This window comes from Ictidomys tridecemlineatus, chromosome 1 (genome assembly GCF_052094955.1).
Source record: "Ictidomys tridecemlineatus isolate mIctTri1 chromosome 1, mIctTri1.hap1, whole genome shotgun sequence".
In the NCBI taxonomy this organism is placed as follows: domain Eukaryota; kingdom Metazoa; phylum Chordata; class Mammalia; order Rodentia; family Sciuridae; genus Ictidomys; species Ictidomys tridecemlineatus.
Window position 1 is genome coordinate 10,998,931 of NC_135477.1, and position 20,669 is coordinate 11,019,599.

Consider the following 20,669-nt stretch of genomic DNA (forward strand, 5'->3'; position numbering starts at 1 on the left):
TGCACCCTGAGGACCTAACCCTAACCCCCTCCTCCCTCTCTCCCTCCCCCTCTCTCTCTCTCTCTCTCTCTCTCTCTCTCTCTCTCTCTCTCTCTCTCTCTCTCTCTCTCTCTCGTGTGTGTGTGTGTGTGTGTGTGTGTGTGTGTGTGTGTGTGGTGCTTGGGATTGATCCCAGGGCCTTGTGCATGCAAGGCAAGTACTGTACCAACTGAGCTATATCCCCAGCCCTAACCCCCTCTCATATCTAAACATCACAGATTAAGTTCCCACACACCTCAGAATTGGGATTAAACTTCAACAGGAGTGTTGGGGGAACAAACTGTAGTCTCATCCTAATCAGTAATGTTGGTAAAATGTGTAGTCATGAAAGTATCACATTGGAAAAAACTGACCTCTGAGCAACACACAGAGTCCTGCAGTTTTTGGTTTCAAGATAAACCAGCCAGAATCTGCTGGGAGGTTCACCCTGGTCTGGCCAGATGATTGTTACCGCTAGATTTCTGAACACCCAACTCCACAACAAGACTTTACAAGGTCAGTTAGCTTGCAACGTTCAAATAGATTCCTGCTGAAATGCTCCTGTCTGCTGATGGTCCCAGCCACATGTGATCTCCTATTAGTTTATCATGGTCTTCTTTAGGGACAAAGAAAGACCATCTCCCCTGAAGCTGTGTTCAGTTAGAAGTGTCTCCACAGTAGACTTACTGGGGCCCTAGAGTGGTACAAATTTAACGAGATATCTTTTTCAGTCCTAACACAAACCCTATCTCCCGTACTCACCCTGTTAATGTACCCAGAACCTCTATTCCTCACTCAGTCATACCAGCAGGCACTAATTGGCACCTCCACTGTAAATAAGGAAACTGAGCCTCTGAGAATTTGGTCTGTTGCCCAAGGTCAACCGATAAGTGGCAAGCCTAGCTATTTAGAAAAGTATTTACCTTCTCTACCCAGAGACCCACAAAGTTTCTTTTTCACCATTGATTCTCTTCTCCATGCAAACACAGTACATGCGAACACACAATATTTGGCAATATCTGCTGACTTGGACCACAGATGGCATGCCTCAGCCCCACCTGGGCCTGGCAGTGCTTGTTGTGCCATGCTAGTTAACTATCAAAATTCCCGTATTCCTGCCAGACCAGAGTTTAAAGGGCAAAGTGGGAGAGGTCTCCTGAATCAGGGCCACCTGTTATAGATATCCAAAGGCATTCTCTAAGTCCCTACAACTTCCAGCTCTCTAATTGGACCTTCGTCCTCAAATATGGCTGTTTCCTACTATCAACCCAGTAATTCAAGTGGTCATCCAATTTTAAAAGAAATTAAGTGACCAGTTTCAATTCAATTTTCAAATGGAGTGAAACACCAAAGATACTTACCCGCAAAATGGCTTGCAGAAGGTTGAGCTCCCCCACCCCTGGTTCAGTACTGAACAGTCAAAAGATTTAAATGGAAGAAAAATGTTCAAATTGGCAAAAAAATCACACAAAGCATAAAAATTAATTCTGCACTTTCAGAGTGGAAGAGGGAAAATGCCTCTTCTCCTGTAATTTATTTAAAAGCAGTGGTTTTCTGTTAACATAGATTGGGGAAGAAGCAGTGTCTGTCATGTGATGAATGAATGACATGACCAAAGCCAAGTTCACTTTTTTTGCATGGTAGCCTAGAATGGAAATGTGGATGTAATCTTAATAAAAGTAGAATTGCTTCTTAGAAGCGGGAGGCAAGTTGAATTAACTGGAACCTTAGGAGCCCTTATAACCAGATGACTCATAGATGGGGTGGGCTCAAAAGGCAACCTTAATGCTTCAATAACAAACTTTTTGTTACTCCAGAGACTCTGGGCCCAATTATCTTGGAAACCTTAGTACACACACCAAAGGGAAGATGTACTTTTTCCCACATTTGAAGTCTCAGCTACCTAGATATATGCCAAATGAAATCTTGCAAATCCTTGGTGTTTAACGAACATAATGCTTTATGACAATCATGTAAAACAGACTATAATACCTAATTTGCCCAGTTGATTTGGAGCAGTTGATTCTCTCCTGTAGTGACATCTCAAAGCAGAGGCGTGGGCTAATGTGCCATTGAAATGAGGCGCACTGCGGGAACTGGCAGCTGTCGTTCCCCATAGCTGTCAGTCTCCTCCATAGAGAGAGGATGCCATCTAGCATGGACTCTGGGAGCTGCAGCCAGCTGCCACATTGCAAAAGTGAACCTCAGATTCCACATGTTGTGGTCTCACATGGGTCCATGAGTGTGCTAGTCCAGCTCCCACCTTCTAGAAAGAGAATTCTGCCCATGAAGCAGTCACTGGGTCATAAAACGTGTCTCTGTGTTATAGCCCGAGCTCCTCAACCTCTGTGTGCTCCAAGATCTGACTGGGATACCAATGAGCTCCTCCACGCTGCATCTGACTTCTTTGTGTTTGGTGGGAGGTGGGGGAGACCGGCCTGGAGACACTTTGGTTATGGTTTGTCTCTGTCCATTTGGGCTTCTATATCAAAATACATACCTTAAACTGGATCATTTATTAACCAAAGAAATGTATTGCTCATAGTTCTGGAGGCTGGGAAATAGTCCAAGATTAAAAAAAAAAAAAATCCACAGCTTTAGTGTTGTCTAGTGAGGGTTCTGTGCTTCATAGATGGTGCCTTTTTACTGTGTCCTCGTGTGACACATGGATAAACAAGCTCCCTTGGGTTTATTTTATAATCCATTCATGAGGACTGTACCCACCTGACCTAACACCTCCCAGAGGCCCACCTCTTAATACCAACACATGAATCCTGGAAGGACACGGGCATTGAGACATTGGGAATATAGCTCAGTGGTAGAGTGCTTTCCTAGCATGTACCCTGGGTTCCATCCCCAGCTACACACACACACACACACACACACACACACACACACATACACACGGAAAAGAGAAAAGAGTTCATGAGAATTTCTTTCTTTATGTCATTAATCTTTCAAATGACATTCAGTAAAATGAAATTTACTCTTTTTGGTTCTTAGTTCTGAATTTAGACATATGCACATACTTGTGTAATCACCAGGTCAACCAAGTTAAAGAATAATTCCATCACCAGTGATTTTTTTAAAAAAAACATTCTATTTCTCTTGCCTAAAAAAAAAAAAAAAAATCAGAGTTTCTGAAAAGTTAAACATAGAGTTATCATATGACTCAGCAATTCCATTTCTAGGTATTACCCAAGAGGACCGAAAACATATATTCACACAAAAACCTGTATATAAATGTTCATAGCCCCATTATTCACAATAGTTAAGTGGTGAAACAACCCAAATGTTCATTAATGGATGAATGAATAAACAAAATGTGGTTAATTTTATGTCATGTAAATTTTACTTTAATTAAAAAAATTTTTAATCCAATTAAGAGTTGAGGAGCCAGGAGTGGTGGCACACATTTGTAGTCCCAGTGAGGCTGAGGCAGGAGAATCATGAGTTCCAATCTAGCCTCAGCAATGGGGAGGTACTAAGCAACTCAGTGAGACCCTGGATCTAAATAAAAAGAGCTGGAGTACCCCTGAGTTCAAACCCCAGTACCAAAAACTTAAAAAAGAGTTGAGGAGTTCTTGAATTCCAAGTGATAGATAACATCAATTTGCTGATCAATGAATTACAGTTCACAAAGTATTTGTGCCAACCTCATGAGTAGGTAGGTGTTACTATTTCAGTTTTATGGATAAGGAAATTTTAGGACAAAGAAATAAAAGAACCAGAAAGTTTCAGAAGCAGGACTCTAAGACAAGGTCCTGATTCCAGGTAGCATTACTGCTACTCAGTGCAATGATGTTTGTTTTTTTGTTTTGTTTTGTTGATGTTTTACATTAAATTTTATTTTGGATTATTTATTAAAACCTTGTATAATGCATATGTGTTATAGTTGTCTCAATGAATTGTAATATTTTCTATTAATAATATTTGAAATCTATTTCCCACAAAAATCAAAATACTTGTTAAATATCTACTATTTAAATACTTTAACAATTCACTCCACTTTTTAAAAAAAATATATTTATTTTTTAGTTGTGTAGGACACAACACCTTTATTTCACTTGTTTATTTTTGTATGTGGTGCTGAGGATCGAACCCAGGGTCTCGCACATGCGAAGCGAGAGCTCTACTGCTGAGCCACAACCCCAGCCCCATCACTCCACTTTTAATAAATTATGGAATGAAGACATAGTAACTGCTGTGATTCAGTCATTATGTCCCTACAGTTATCAATGAAGCTGTTATCAATAAAATAGGATGGCACCAACTGGTAATGACACTTGGTTGGTTTATAGAGGTTTTTTTTTTTTATTTGTTCTTTGTAGATGTACATGACAGTAGAGTGTATTTTGACATATTTTATACACATGGAGTATAACTTATTCTAATTGGGATACCGTTCTTGTAGTTGTACATGGTGTGGAGTTTCACTGGTCATGTATTCATATAAGCACACAGGAAATTTAGGTCCAATTCAGAATAAATAGCATGGTGTTCTCTTTTTTTTTAATATTTATTTAGCTGTAGATGAATGCACAGTATCTTTATTTATTTATTTATTTATTATGTGGTGCTGAGGATTGAACCCAGTGGCTCACACATGTGAGGCAAGTGCTTTACCACTGAGCTACAGCCCCAGCCCCGGCTCGGTGTTCTTGAATGGTGGGAGAATGATAACATTTTTACCAAGGGGCACTGATGTTGCCTGAAAGAGAAATATGGCAGGAGGCCTAAAGTCTGCAGGAACAGGTGAGAGACAGAGAGGAGGAAGTCATCAACAAAAAGGGACCCAAGGGGCTGGAGTTGTAGCTCAGGGGTACAGCATTCACCTAGCACATGTGAGGCACTGGGTCTGATCCTCAGCACCACATAAAGATAAATAAATAAAGGTATTATGTCCATCTACAACTAAAAAATTTAAAACATATATAGGGGACCCAAGCATTAGCATGCAGAATAGAACCAGGACTGGGAGACCACAGGGGCACAAACTGCCTTGCGTAAGGGTGGAGAGGGGATCCTCAGAAGGAAAGAGGCTGTAAGTCGTTATGAACACTTCCCATTAGGAAATCCATACTGAACCCCTGCCACCCCACCATCCTGGAGGGGCTGCTTCCCAGCCTCCCTGCAGTGTCCCTGTCGTCCCTCTTCTCTCTGAGACATGTCATTTTTCACACTTGGAAAGGACCAAAGGTAAGGCAAAACTGAGGCGCATCTTCATTTTCAGCACAATCTCTTGCCCTACCTCTATTGAACCTCTAACCTCCTGGCCCCACATCCCAAGTTCTTGGGGACAAGAGGAGCAGCTTCATCCTAAACAAGATTTTTGGAGTTTTTTATTTAAAAAAAAATTAATCCAGAGGTGTCTTAGCACTGGGCCACACCTTCCATTTTTTGTTTTTTTGTGTTTTTTTAATTTTTTTTTGAGACAGGGTCTCACTAAGTTGCTGAGGCTGATCTCAAACTTGGGATCCTCCTGCCTCAGCCTCCTCAGTCACTGGGAGTATAGGCATGTGCCACTGCACGTGGCTTTGAATAAGACTTGAGGCCCTCACTAAGTAGTCTACAGAATGGGGAGATGTTGAACATAAAAGCCTTTGAAAATAGTAAGGTTTGTGTTTATGCTGCATGCTTTGTGACTAGGCTAAAAGGGGTCACAAACTATTTAGGTCAACATTTTTTCCCCCTTCCTGTTGCATTAGGAAAAGTTCATTTGAGCTCTTTTGTTTAGGGAAGACACTTTGAGGAGTTGTGGCTAGTTGAACATCAGGTCAAGTTTTCACTTTGCAATGGAGAAGTTGGGAATCATGAGGAACTGAGCTGTACTGCGAGGCCTGGTGGTGCAGCTCAGTGGTAGAGGACTTGAGTGAGGCCCTGGGTCTGATCCACAATACTATGAAAACAAAAATACTGCGGTGATTAATACTCTAAACAGGATGTCCTCGTCAGAGGAGGGCTGGTCCTCTGGAGGTCTTTCTCTTTCTGGGAGAAGCCAGGGGATGAGGTGTGGGGAGGAAAAGTGAGGATCAAGAGTATTCCACAGGGTGTCCTCCCAGGTGAGTATCCTGCAGGGTGGGGGGAGAGAGCATTGCAGAGAGGGAAACATTCAATCTGCAAACAGAAGTGCTCCCTTAGGGACCCCCCCCTGTGGAGCTGGAAGGTGGTGGCACCTATATATGACATGACTCCCATTCTGCTTTAGGTGCACCTGTCTTACTGCAGTTCCTGTCTGTTATCCTTAAGACTTTCATGTAAGACAACTGTGCAGCCCAGAGGAGCTCCTGGAGGAAGGACGAGAGGAGGACTGAGAAGCCCAGAGCAAGCCTGGGATCCATAAGGACCAAATCTGAAGATTCTAGGGGTCTCCAGGGAGGTCCCAGGAGTTGAACTACTTGCAAACAGAACTGCTGGGCAAACAGAGGCTCTGATCCTTGGACTTGGAGATACCAATGTCAGTGACATTTTTGGGTAGCTACAATGGACTGTTTGTGCCCATCCCACAAATTCATCCAACGTGATGACAGGGCCTTAGGGGGGCGATGACGTAATGGAGGCGGAACCCTTGTGAAAGAGATTAGGATCCCAAAGGGCTCCCTTGCCCTCTCTCTGCCACGTGAGGAAATGATGAGAAGTTGGCTGTGCGCAACCCAGAAGCCTCACTAGAAACCGGCCACACCCGCTCCCTATCTCAGACCTCCAGCCTCAACAACTGTGAGGAATATATTTCTGTTGTTTATGACCCACCTAGTTCAGGCCGTTCCACCTTCCCAAACTAAGATGGTAGCCCAGAGGTTAATGCAAAGTCTGTCGTTTCCTCCTTCCTCCCTTGGACACTTACTGAGTGACTGTTAAAGCAAGAAGTATAGCTAGGCACCAGGGGAGACCACAAACATGAGGAAGATGTTCAAGGCCTTCCCCTAAACAGCTCCTGCCTCTGAGGACCAGCCAGCCACACGTGCAAGAAAATGGAATAGAAGACAGAGGTCAACTTGACAAGTACAGACTTCTGTAAGAAGGACATTTTAAACTGCTTGGATCCAACATGGGCCGAATTTCCTAGAAACTTCCACTATTTGGGAAGGAGTGTAGATCGGCCCAGCCTTTCTGGGAGATGTTTTGGCAATATGTATCCAAATATGTGTCAAAAAGCACAAAAATACTCACAGTTCTTACAGAAGCTCCCCTTCTAGAAACATACCCTACAGAGTAGATAAGAAAGTGGCAAAGATGTGGCTAAAAGGCCTTAAAGATCACAGGAGAGGTTCTAATGTGGAGAAAAATTTGAAACAACACAAATGTCCAAAAGTAACAGATCAGTTAAGCAAATTATGGAACAGTAATTTCTTCCATAATACTATCGGAGACTTCACTGGTATTCCTGCCAGAAATATCTAAGCTGAGTCTAATCATGAGGAAATATCAGACAAACATCCGAGGGACCTTCTACAAAAGAGCAGACTGTTCAAAAATGTCAAGGTCAAGGAGATAAAGAAGGACTAAGAAACCATCCAGATGGAAGGAGATCAGACACAAGGCAACTACATGCCACGTGAGATTTGGGATTGGATCATGATGGGGCAATGTGTCTATTCCAAAGACATTGCTGCCTGGTACAGGTGCACGCCTCTAATCCCAGCCACTTAGGAGGCTGAGGCAAGATTGCAATTTTGAGGCCAGCTTCAGTAACTTAGTGAGACCCTGTCTCAAATTTTAAAATAAAAATTAAGGAGCTGGGGCCGTATAGCTCAGTGGTAGAGCACTTGCCTTGCATGTACGAGGCACTGGGTTCGATCCTCAGCACCACATATAAATAAATAAATATTTTTTTAAAAATTAAAAGGGCTAAGGGTATAGCTCAGTGGTAGAGCCTCCTGGGATCAAGAGAGAGAGAGAGAGAGAGAGAGAGAGGGGGAGAGAGAGGGAGAGAGATTGGATAATTGATGAGATTTGAGTATGGCCTGTGAATTGGATAATAACAGTAAAATTCCTGACCTTAAGCGTTGTAACATTGTTATTATATGAAAACAACCTTGTTTTTAGAACATACATTCTGGAATTTTGAGGGACTTTAAAAAAGTGAATTAGATGGTTATTTAATCTACAAACTAGGATAGGTATAAGAGACGATTAAGAAATGAAACATGGCCTACCCAGTAACCAGACAAACAAAGTAATTGCAATTGTAAGTTTCCAATGACAGAAGACAAACAAAGGCTCTGGAGAACAGCAGACGCAGTCATGAGGGACATCCTCTTGGTGAGGATGACAGCAATGCCACAGCCCAAATAACGAGGAAGAGCTGGCTGGAAATGAGTGGCAGGGGAGAGCATGATTGACAAGAGCGATTGAAGAGGACTGCAGGTGCCAGGGTTAGAGCAGGTGTTGGGGAAGTGGACTGAGGTAGCTGTAGAAGGAGCGGGGTGAGAGGAGCCCAAAAGGAGTCATGTGGAAGGAGGAAGAGGCACAGACCTGCAGGGGCTCAAATCTGAGCTTTCCTCGAATGAAATGAGAAGCCATTGAAGGGTTTTTACTAGAAGATGTAATGACCTGGTTGGTATTTTAAGATGAATCACTGTGCTGGATGCCCTGGCCCACCCCTGTGATCCCAGTGACTTGGGAGGCTGAGGCAGGAGGACCACAAGTTTCAGGCCAGCCTCAGCTACTTAGCCAGACCCTCTCCTTCTAGAGACAAGGACATTAATGCAAGTAGCTTGTTTGGGAGCATAGGTGGTGGGGGAGGCAGCCAGGAAAGGGTGTGTTAAGTGACCCTGCTGGAGGGCTAGAACTTAATTTGTGGGGGAACTCTGGGAAGCACATGCCTCAGATTGTCACCCCGAGGCAAGGGAGCTGGGGTATTTCTGCACTACCTCCCTCTGCCCGGCCAGCTCTGGGGATGCGGGCCTCGGTGCTAATTCACCAGCATCTCTGCCTTTTCACAGGGCAGGCAGGCTGGCTTCTGTGGTTCTGAAGAAAGTTCTCCTCTCAGAGATGTAGATCCTATCAGATGGAAGTCTCCAGAGCCCAAGGAAGAGGCAGAGTCTAAGGAATGCTAGAGAGATGTGAATGAGTCAGCCTTTCTGTGTCTTGTTGTTCTCACTTTTAAAACATACCTCGGAGCTGGGGACGCAGTTCAGTGATGGAGCCGTTGCCTAGCGTGCACACGGCCCTGGGTTCTATCCCAGCACCACAAATATAAAAAATAAATCAATAAAAATATACTTCACAGCCTGGGGTTGTGGCTCAGCGTAGAGTGCTTGCTGAGCATGTGCAAGGTAAAAGCTGGGTTCAATCCTTAGCACCCCATGAAAAAAATAAATATATAAGATAAAGGTATTGTGTCCAACTATAACTAAAAAAAAATTTAATTAAAATATAAATATACACCTCACATTATGGAGGCAACCTAAGCCCTTCTGAATACCAAGAGACCCTTAGAAGCCAGGCTCGGTGGTGCATACCCATAATGCCAGTTACTTGGGAGGCTGAGGCCGGAGGGTCACAAGTTCAAAGGCAACTTAGGAAGACCCTGTCTCAAAATTAAACAAAATTTAAGGGGATGCAGATCAGTGGTAGAATGTTAGTCTAGCATATGTGAGGCCCTGGGTTCTATTCTCACTACAGAAAAAGAAAAAAAAATCTCTACAATTTGCGGGTGGCATGGACTGAGGTGGTGGTACGTGGCAGTGGGGCAGTGTATTCTTTGGGTGCTGGCTGGCTCGCTCAGGGAGAGAAGGGGAGCGAGTGCACAACTGAGATCCTCACGACCAAGCACAGATCAGCCGGAGAACAGCAAACAAAGGTATTTAAGACGAGCGAGAACCTTCAGAAACGAAGACCCAAAGAAATGGAGGACCTGTGAAGACCTGCAGCTGAGATCTGAAGAAGAGCAAAGAGGTGTTCAGCCCTGTGGCAGGACCAAGGGTTTGGCACGCTGGTAGTAAACCAGCGAGGATTCGGCAAGGCCTGTTCCTTTTCTTCTCGGGGTCCCTATGTCTCCAGAGGTAAGGACCTTCCCCTCCTCTGGGCGTAGGTGAAACACCTCTGGAATGGGGGTCTCCTTCAAAGGAAGGTCAGGGAATTCCACTCCAGGGGAGAAGAGGAGGCAAAGGTCAGAGAGTGACCTTCCTGCCTTCCAGATGCCATGGTGCCATATTTTGAGGCATCTTGATGGTGTCCCATCAGAACAAGATGCCTCTTTGTCCTTACCTGGAGTGCTTCTGTGGCCCGGGGAACATTTACTGACCCAGGACACTAGGAAATTGGGCAGAGAAGATCAGGATTAAAGGAAGGAGGTGATGGTCTGGTTTCATGCTTGCTAAGTTTTTAGGTGCTTAAGAGACGTCCTTGGGGAGATGCTGGCACTCAGAGGCCTGCGCTGGAGACAACTCTAAAATGCTGTAAAGGGTCAGGGGTTTGGGATGGGAGAAAGAATCAATAGACAGCCAGGCCCGGTGGTGCATGCCTATAATCCCAGCTGCTCAGGAGGCTGAGGCAGGAGGATCACAAGTTCAAAGCCAGCCTCAACAAAAGTGAAGCACTAAGCAACTCAGTGAGACCCTGTCTCAAATATACAAAATAGGGCTGGGGATGTGGCTCAGTAGTGGAGTATAATCCCTGGTACCCCAAAATAAATAAATAAAATAAAAATAAATAGAGCCCAGAGCATTTTTAGGTCAGTAAAACTATTCTGTGTAATACTACAATGATGAACACGTCAAAACCTACAGAATATACAATGCCAAGAGTGAACCCTGGCCAGGCGTGATGGGCATGCCTGTAATCCCGGCAGCTGAGGCAGAAGGATCGAGAGTTCAAAGCCAGCCATAGCAACTTAACAAGGCCCTAAGCAACTCACTGAGACCCTTTAAATAAAATACAAAAAAAGGAAAAGGCTGGGAATGTGGCTCAGTGGTTGAGCATTTCTGGATTTACTTCCCAGAACCAAAAATAAATAAATAAAACAAATAAACAAACAAATAAGTAAAGTGATCCCTTCAACCCCGATACAAACAGTAGATTTGGGAGATAATGACCTATCATTGTAGATCATAATAAACATACCACCATTTTGTGGAGTACTGCTTCGGTGGATGATGGGAATAGAAGGTTGCTATGGCTTGAATGTCCCCAGAAACCTCATGTGCTGAAATTTAACTTGAATTTTAAGGCATTAAGAGAATGGAGGCTTAGAATGACTATAGGGTTTAGCGGAGGAACCTAGGGAGTTAATTAGGATTAGATAAGATCATTGGGGTGGAGCCCCATGATTTCATCTTGGTGGCTTTATTAGGGGGAGAGAAAGACAGAGAGAGAGTCAGATCAGACAGAAACAGATATACTCACACACTCCTTGTCTCTTGCCATGTGATGCTCTGTGCCCCCAAGAACCAGCAACAACAACACCACTATGTTTGCCATAGTCTAAAGCTTCTGGAACTATGAGCTACACAAACCTCTTTTCTTTATGAAGTAACCTATCTTCAATGTTTGATTATAGTAATGCAGAACAGACTACTACAGAGATATAGGAAAACTCTTTTTGCTTAGTTTAGCACTAAGTTTAGTTTTAAACTGATCTAAAAAATCAAAGTCTATGAAAAAGAGAATTAGGAGACAGGTACAAGGATAAGGGGGAGAAAAACTGAGAAGTAAAAAAAGCAGGGTGGTAGAGCATGCGGAGGCTGGGCAGAGGAGGGGACTACATGGCCCAAATGAACAGGAGCTGGGAGGCTGTTCCAGTCAGGTGCCTCCCCACCAGACTGCGATGTGAGTGCTCTGTCTTGTTTTGCAGTGCTGGGAATTGAATCCAGGGCCTCCCACGTGCCAAGCAGGCTCTCTGCCACTAAGCCTCACCCCTCTGACACTGAGTCGCGCCCCCAGTGTGAGGCACTCGGACCCTGAAAGGTGAAATAGTCCTTGGCAGTTTGACCTGGGGACAACTTCCCTCTTTCCGTTCCTCTGCTACCTGCCTTCCAGAAGCTTTGCTTGCAGAAGCATAAAATCCTGCAGAATGCTAGGGGCCAGGTTAGACAGAGAGGCCTTTGCTGGAAGTCATGGCTCAGCTCTGAGACGTGCATCTTCCCCAAACCCAGGATAGAAGCAATTCTACGGCTCCTCTTTCAGGGGAAAAGAAAACGATTGCTTTTTGCCATGGAAAGAGTCAGCACTCAGCAAAACCCAGAGTAAGGTTTGCCATGTGTAATTGCAGCCCCAGCTACCAGAATGTCAACTTGTGGTTGTAGGGAGGTATTTTCCTAATCATCATGAAAAGGAGCATATATCTCTTCATTTCCCTTCCCCTCCACTAGGTCCAAATTTTTTTTCCCTGACTCAAAAGAGAGAATTCCAGTTATGCTCTCACCCTCTTGGTGATGAGGACAAGGCCAGTTCATCTTTTCATTTTAAAGGAACAATTTGTGTCCTTGTGGTTACAGCTAGTGAAAGCTGAATTAAAAGTTTTTTTGTTTGTTTATTTGTTTGTCTTTTAGAATGAGCGTGGAAAGAGCACTTTGGTCACCGTGCCAGGCACTGCCTTTTCATTCATTGGACCAACGTTTTCTGAGCAGTTGCTATGGGCCAGCAGGAGCCTAGCCACTGCAGCCCCAGGGAGAAGCAGTCACCACTCTATAATGCTAAGTGAAGTCAGCCCATCCCCCCCAAACCAAAGGCCGAATGTTTTCTCGGATTTAAGGAGGCTAATTCATAGTGGGGTAGGGAGCGGGAGCATGTGAAGATTAGACGGACTCTAGATAGGGCAGAGGGGTAGGAGGGGAAGGGAGGGTGCGTGGAGTTAGACATGATGGTGGAATGAGATGGACCTCATTATCCAAAGTACATGTATGAAGACACGAATTGGTGTGAACATACTTTGTATACAACCAGAGACATGAAAAATTGTGCTCTATATGTGTAATAAGAACTGTAACGCATTCTGCTGTCATATATAAATTTCTTTAAATTAATTTTTAAAAAAAAAGAAGAAAGAAAGAAGAAGTTAACAAAATGGTTAAGGTCCAGCTAAGGCGACAGAAGACTCCAGTGGCCATGAGAACGAGGAGGGCTTACACACGGTGCATTCTCAGGATGGCAGAACAGCTGCTCATCCCCCTGAAGGCTACTATTGGTGCTTGGAAACCAGTCATGGTTATCTTTTCTTGGGATGATCAATGAGGGACAAGCTGGTCTTCCAGGTGAGCAACTGCAGCCCAAGGTTAGCCTGAGGCCCCTAACTTGGCAAGTCTTCCCAGGCCATTGGAAGGCTCCTGTTTGGAATTCTTTCTGGGTGTCCAGCAGACAGTCTAGGGCATTCCATTCATTTTAAGATCAGTGGCTGACACCAGGGAACCTTGGGACCAGGAGATCACCATAGACACTGGGGAGCTCAGGTTTGACTGGGCCCTGAGCGGATGGATTCCTATGTGACTTGAGGCAAGCTATTTAACCACAGGTGATTGCCTCAGCTTCCTGTTGGTCAAGGAGTGATAAGAGTGAAACTTCATCTCCAATGGCCAAAAAACCTGGGAATTGGGCTGTGTGTCGGGCCTCTGTGCCTGCTGAGAGGCAAACAGTCATGCTCTGTTGAGCGTGCCTAACATGTGGATGTGGGGAATGACGGTTGAATGAGAGATTTATGGAAACAAAAATCACACAATATCCTGGCTTGATCTACACCAAGGGAAGAAGCAAAGAGATATCTATGAGGAAATGCATTCTTTTTTTAAAAAATATATATTTAGTTGGAGATGGACACACTACCTTTATTTAATTTATATATGTGTTACTGAGGATCAAACCCAGTGCCTCACACATGCTAGGCAAGCACTCTACCACTGAGCCACATCTCCAGCCCAGGCAATGCATTCTTTTTTTTTTTTTTTAATATTTTATTAGTTGTTGATGGACCTTTATTTATTTATATGTGGTGCTGAGGATCGAACTCAGTGCCCCACACATGCTAGGCAAGCACTCTACCACTGAACCACAATCCCAGCCCCAGGCAATACATTCTTAAGACGAAACTTAAAACCTTATGTTAGAAAGAGATATTAAAAATGTCAGGCACAAGCCAAGACACTGGAAGTTAGTTCTTTCCATCTGACAAAGAGAACTTTTGTTCAAAATCATACCAAGATACAGTACACCTGGAAAGTAGGAAACAGAAGTCTATATCAATCTTGGAGATAGTCAGGATGTCTGCTAAATTCAATAAATGGGCTAAGGAACTGAGCAGACACTTCACAGAAGAAGATATACAATTGATCAACTAAAATATGAAAAAAAATCTCTAGAAATTAAAGAAATGCAAATTAAAACTACTCTAAGTTTTCATCTTACTCCAGTCAAAATGGCAGTTATTAAGAATACATGCAACAATAAATGTTGGTGAGGATGTGGGGGAAAAGGTACACTCAAACATTGCTGGTGGGACTGCAAATTGGTGCAACCACTCTACAAAGCAGTATGGAGATTCCTCAGAAAACTTGGAATGGAGCCACTATTTGATTTGGCTATCTCATTCCTCATTTTATACCCAAAGGACTTAAATCAGCATATTACAGTGATGCAGACATATCAATATTCTTAACAGCTCAATTCACAATAGCTATACTGTGGAACCAATCCAGATGCCCTTCGATAGATGAATGGATAAAGAAACTGTGGTATATATACACAAAGGAATATTACTCAGCTTTAAAGAAGAATGAAATTATGGCATTGGCAGGTAAATGTTTGGAGCTGCAGAATATCATGCTAAACAAAGTAAGCCAATCCTAAAAAACCCAAGGCCAAGTGTTTCCTCTGATAAGTAGCTACTGATCCAAAATGAGGGGGTTGGGGCAAGGGAGAAATGGAGGAATTTTGGATTGTGCAGAGGGGAATGAAGGGAAGAAAGGGGGTATGGGAGTGGGAAAGACAGTGAAATAAGATGGACATTATTAGGCTCTGTACGGGTATGATTGCATGACTGGTGTGACTCTACATCGTGTACAATCAGAGAAATGAGAAGTTATGCTCCATTTGTGTACAATGAGTTGAAATGCATTCTGCTATTCATGTATAATTAATTAGAACAACAAAAAAAGAAATGCTCAGGTTGTCTTTGTGTGTGCAGCAGGCAAAGGTACAGGGGCTTGAACTAGGGCCTTATGACTGTTAAGCAAGCACTCTAAAACAAGCCTTAAACTTGTGATCCTCCTGCCTCAGCCTCCCAGGTAGCTGTGATTATAAGTGTGCACCATTGCACCTGGTACAGGATGGCTTTTCTTTTGGGGAATAGATTACCGGGGATCGATCCCAGAGGCATTTAACCAACCACTGAGCTACATCCTCAGCATTTTTGTTACCTTTATTTCTTATTTTGAGACAGGACCTCACTAAATTGCTGAGGCTGGCTTTGAACTTGTGATCCCCTGCCTCAGCCTCTGAGACACTGAGATCTCAGGCGTCTGCCACCATACCCAGTTTGAGATGGCTTTTTAATCACATCTAAAGTCTGTTTCAAGTATATGGAAGGCTGATATGTGGTCGTCATAGTTAGCTTTGAAAGAAAAAAAAAAAAGTTAAGATTTCCTGAGTGGGAACAGAGCCCCCAGCGGGAGCCTGAAGCAAAGACCAGGCTGAGGTGAGCAGGTGCGCAGCACCCGGTGTCTTCCTTGCCTTGCCTGCATGTGCTTCCAGCTTCCAGAAGAGCTTAATTCGAGCTTGTTTGGGGATCACTATTTACACAAATGCCTCACCCCTCATTCCAGAATTAAATAAGGAAGAGGAACTTCATCATTTTGTAAAAAATAAAAAAAGTAAAACCAAAGTATGTGCCATTGTTTGAGAAAACATTCTGCCTGCCTCAGGGCAGAATCAGAACTACCATTTATTTAACATACATTCTGTGGCAACTGCCCCTGTACAAGTCAGCTCTCCATCACTATAACCAAATACCAGAGGTAACTAACTTATAAAGAGAAAAAGGTTATTTTGGCTCACAGTTTTGGAGGTGCTAGTTCAAGAGTGAGTGGACCCACTGCTTTGGGCCTCTGGTGGGCACTCTGGATGCCAATGGTGGGGAGCATGTGGTGGAGCAAAGTGCTCAGGAACCAAAAGAGAGAGAGAAAAGGAAAGGGCCAGAGTTCCACCATCCCCTTCTGGGGCCACCCCCAACCACCTCAGGACCTCCCACAAGGCTTCTCCTTCCAAGGTCCACAGCACCTCCTGATAGCACCACCCCGGGGACCAAGACTTTAACACCTTTCAGGGCACATTAACCAACGGTAGCACCCCTAGCAGGGCACATACCTTATCGCACACCCCACGCCGATGCTGTGCGGTAGGAGCCGTCATTATTGTAGCTTTACAATGTGGAACTGAGGTACAGAAAAGGTAAGTAACTCTTCTAGGCAGAATGCCTAAGACACACGCCCCCCAAGCCCATCGGGGGCAGACCAAGTGACGACATGCCCCGAGGCTCCAAAGCTTGTGCCCTACCATCACAGCGGTGGTTTCCAGCTAGGGCGGTTTGTTTCCGGGGGACCCTTGACAGTATCTGAAGATGATCTGGTCATTACAACCTGTTAAACAGGAAGACGGGAGCAGACAGGCCCTAGAAGAGGAAGAGAGCTGGGGCCACAGCCGACAACAGCCAGGCGAGTCCCAGGAGCAGCACCCACCAGAACTGTGCAGCCAGAGAGCATCAGAGGCCCTGGCCGGGGAGTCTTTGCAGGTGTTGGGTGCTGAAGGATGACAGAAGTCAGTGCTCCTTCATGTTCTGGTCCCGCCCACCTTCCTCCTAGCATCTGTCCTGCCCTGTCACTTACCATCTCCTTCAGCAAATGCTGCAGAGGGGGGTCGAGAACGGGGCTCTGCCGTCAGCGTTCAGGTTTGAATCCTGGCTCCGTCCCTTTCTAACTGCGCACTTTGGGCAAATGACTCAGTGTCCCAAGTCTGAGCATCCTTACCTATGAAATGGGGACGACCGATTAAATACGGCGCTCTCTCCAGGGCTGTGTGACCATTCCATAGAACACGGCATTCAACCCAGAGCCTGCCCGTGGTCAGTAGCCAGCAGGTGTTCACCTAGATGATAATAAACCAAAGGAATGGGGTCATTGATTACTTCTACCTGTCATCTCCCCCTCTACTGTCCCCTCCCCCCTCCACAGGAGCAGGATCGATGGCTTCTCCATGGAACCCTTCTCGGTCTCTTTTCTAATTCTCCTAGCAGTTGGACTTCTCTTCTATTTCATATAATAAACACTATGTGCCGGCCAACTGTGCTAAACGCCTTTAAATTATTAACTCATTCATTCCTCAAATAGCCCTTGAGGTAAGTATTTATCTCATTCCCACTTTACAGATGAGAAAATGGCAGACTTGAGTGACTTGCCCAAAGCCACATGCTCCTAAGTGGCAGAGCGGCTATTGGAGCCCAGGCTGCCTACACTCCACCATGACGCCTTTCTCATGCCCCTGAAAATGTTGGATCTTGGACTTTGGTTCTTTTTATGATTCAGTCAATTCTTTAAAAAAAAAAAAAAAAACAGGGAGAGAGAGAGAGAGAGAGAGAGAGAGAGAATTTTAATATTTATTTATTTTTTAGTTTTCGGCAGACACAACATCTTTGTTTGTATGTGGTCCTGAGGATCGAACCCGGGGCCGCACGCAAGCCTGGCGAGCGCGCTACCGCTTGAGCCACATCCCCAGCCCTCAGTCAATTCTTTTTAGGATTCTCTGGATTCACCCAAGAGCAAGGCCTGAGTGATGTGTTCAACACATGTTTATTAACTGATTAAAATTACATTAGTAAAATGAATTCAGCAAAGTACAGGATATAAAATCAACACCCATAAATCAAAGGCATTTCCGTACATCAGTAACAAGTCCTTTGAAAGAGAAATTAGGAAAACTACCCCATTTACAATAGCCTCAGAAAAATAAAGTAAAATAAAATACTTGGGAATCAACTTAATGAAAAAGGTAAAAGACCTCTACAATGGAAACTACAGAACGTTAAAGAAATAAATTAAAGAAAACTTTAGAAGATGGAACGATCTCCCTCGTTCTTGGATAGGCAGAATTAATATTGTCAAAATGACCATACTACCAAAAGCACTATACAGATTTTAATACAATTCCAATCAAGATCCCAATGATATTCCTCATAGAAATAGAAATAGAAAAGGCAATCATGAAATTCATTTGGAAAAATAAGAGACACAGAATAGCCAAAGAAATCGTTAGCAAGAAGAGTGAAGCAGGTGGCATGACTATAAACAGACCTTAAACTATACTTCAGAGCAATAGTAACAAAAATGGTATGGTATTGGCACCAAAATAGACCTGTAGACCAATGGTACAGAATAGAGGACACAGAGACTAACCCACACAAATACAGTTATCTCATACTAGACCAAGGCACCAAAAACATATATTGGAGAAAAGATAGCCTCTTCAACAAATGGTGCTGGGAAAACTGGAAATCCACATGGAGCAAAATGAAATTAAGCCCCTACCTCTCACCATGCACAAAACTCAACTCAAAATGGATCAAGGACCTAGAAATTAAGCCAGAGACCCTGTGCCTAATAGAAGAAAAAGTAGGCTCAATCTCTATCATATTGGATTATGCCCCAACTTCCTTAGTAAGACTCCTTATAGCACAAGAAATAAAATCAAGAATCTAAATGGGATGGATTGAAACTAAAAAGCTTCTTCTCAGCAAAAGAAAGAATCAGTGAAGCGAATAGAGAGCCTACAGAATGGGAACAAATTTCTACCACATGCACATCAGATAGAGCACGAATCTCTAGGAAATATAAAGAACTCAAAAATCTTAACACCAAAAAAAAAACCCACAAATAACCCAGTCAATAAATGGGCCAAGGAACTGAACAGACATTTCTCAGAAGAGGATATATAATCAGTCAACAAATATATGAAAAAAAATGTTCAATATCTCTTGTGATTAGAGAAATGCAAATCAAAACTAATCTAAGATTTCATCTCACTCCAGTCAGAATGGCAACTATCAAGAATATTGGTGGGGATGTGGGGGAAAAGGCACACTCATACATTGCTGGTGGGACTGCAAATTGGTACAACCACTCTGGAAAGCAGTATGGAGATTCCCTGGAAAACTTGGAATGGAACCACCATTTGCCCCAGCTATCCCATTCCTTGGTCTATTCCCAAAGGACTTAAAAACAGCATACTACAGTGATGCAACCACATCAATGTTCACAGCAGCACAATTCACAATAGCTAAATTGTGGAACCAACCTAGATGCCCACTCAGTATTAAAAGAGAATGAAATCACGGCATTTTCAGGTAAATTGATGGAGCTGGAGAATATCATGCTAAGTGAAATAAGCCAATCCCCAAACACCAAAGGCTGAATGTTTTCTCTGATAAGTGGATACTGATCCATAAGGGGGGTGTGGGGGTAGCATGGGAGGAATGGAGGAACTTTGCATAGGGCAAACAGGAGGGAGGGGCAGGGGGTAGGAAAGAGGGAGGGATGAGATGGACATCATTACCCTAAGTACATGTATGAAGACCTGAATTTTGTGACTGTACTTTGTGTACAACGAGAGACATGAAATATTGTGCTCTATATGAGTACTGTGAATTGAAATGCTTTCAACTAGCTGTATAACAAATTAAAATAAATAAATAAAATTTTTAAAAATTACATTAGTAGTCGATACAATTTCCATAGGACACCTGAGGGCCTGACTGGGAAAGAAAGTGTCTGACTCAAGAAGCTACGCAGGGTGGGGGTGGGGAGGAGAATGCAGGGGGTACCTACCTATAACCTACAGGCAGCAGAAGGAAGGACCATAAGTGAGGCAGAAAGTGATGCTACTGTTAAGCTTAAATAGGCCCAGCCAATGAGAACGGGCTGATCAGTGCACCTAGGGTTAAACAGTGAATGCAGGACCAGGGAGGCTGAGCTGCAGGGCAAGGCCGCTCTCTTCCGCTGGTTTGGTTTGCCCTCGGCTTCACTCTGTAGTTAAGCTCAGTCATGAAAGATGGGCCCCTGAGCACACTGGGAAAGAGGGGCCAAGGTGCGGCGGGGTGGGGGTGGGTGGGGGGAGCCTCTGATACCAGAGACTCAGCAGAATGAGGCCGGGGGGTCACAAGTTCAAGGACAGCCTCCACAATTTAGCAAGGCCCTAAGCAACTCAGTGACCCTGTCTTAAAATAAAATATATATATATGGCTGGAGCTCTGGCTCAGTGGCAGAGTGACCTTGGGTCCAATCCCCAATACCAGAAAACAAAGCGAAGCTCTGGAGGAAAGGGATAGGTGAGCTGCCAAGGCCGTGGGCAGAAGGGAAAGAGCCGCTCGTCCTTGCCTTTCACCTGTTCTGGACTTGAGCTGTGGCATCTGCCTAGAAACCAGCGTGAAGGAAAAGATGAGAGGGCCAAAGAGCGCATGTCATCTCTCACAAGGGCCCGTGACACGGAGGCTGCTCTGGGCGTCTGGAGTGAGGGAGTTCTGGCTTTGAGGTAGGATAGAAGCCTAAAACGGCAGGTAAAAAGGAGACACAGGAAAAACAAGGAGACGGTCACTTTAATCTCAGTCTTGTGCTAAAGTTGTTCAGAACTTCACTTCCCAAAGCCAGTTCTCTCTCCCAGGCCTGTCACTCCCA

At 44.1% G+C, this 20,669-nt stretch overlaps 1 protein-coding gene and 1 long non-coding RNA gene across 5 annotated transcripts in view; both read right to left on the reverse strand.

Moving 5' to 3' along the window:
* Grk5 (G protein-coupled receptor kinase 5) overlaps positions 1-20,669 on the reverse strand; it is a 225,049-nt gene that overhangs the window by 197,186 nt on the left and 7,194 nt on the right. For all 4 annotated transcript variants that reach the window (XM_078040881.1, XM_078040778.1, XM_078040825.1 and 1 more), the window contains one exon: positions 16,974-17,091. In XM_078040881.1, coding sequence (XP_077897007.1) covers positions 16,974-17,091 — 118 coding nt within the window. The remainder of the gene's footprint in view (positions 1-16,973; positions 17,092-20,669) is intronic.
* LOC144375607 (uncharacterized) lies at positions 6,486-16,967 on the reverse strand. Its single transcript, XR_013435638.1, has 2 exons — positions 16,504-16,967; positions 6,486-16,382 (listed from the first exon to the last, which is right to left on the reverse strand). It is a non-coding gene; the product is annotated as an uncharacterized LOC144375607 (long non-coding RNA).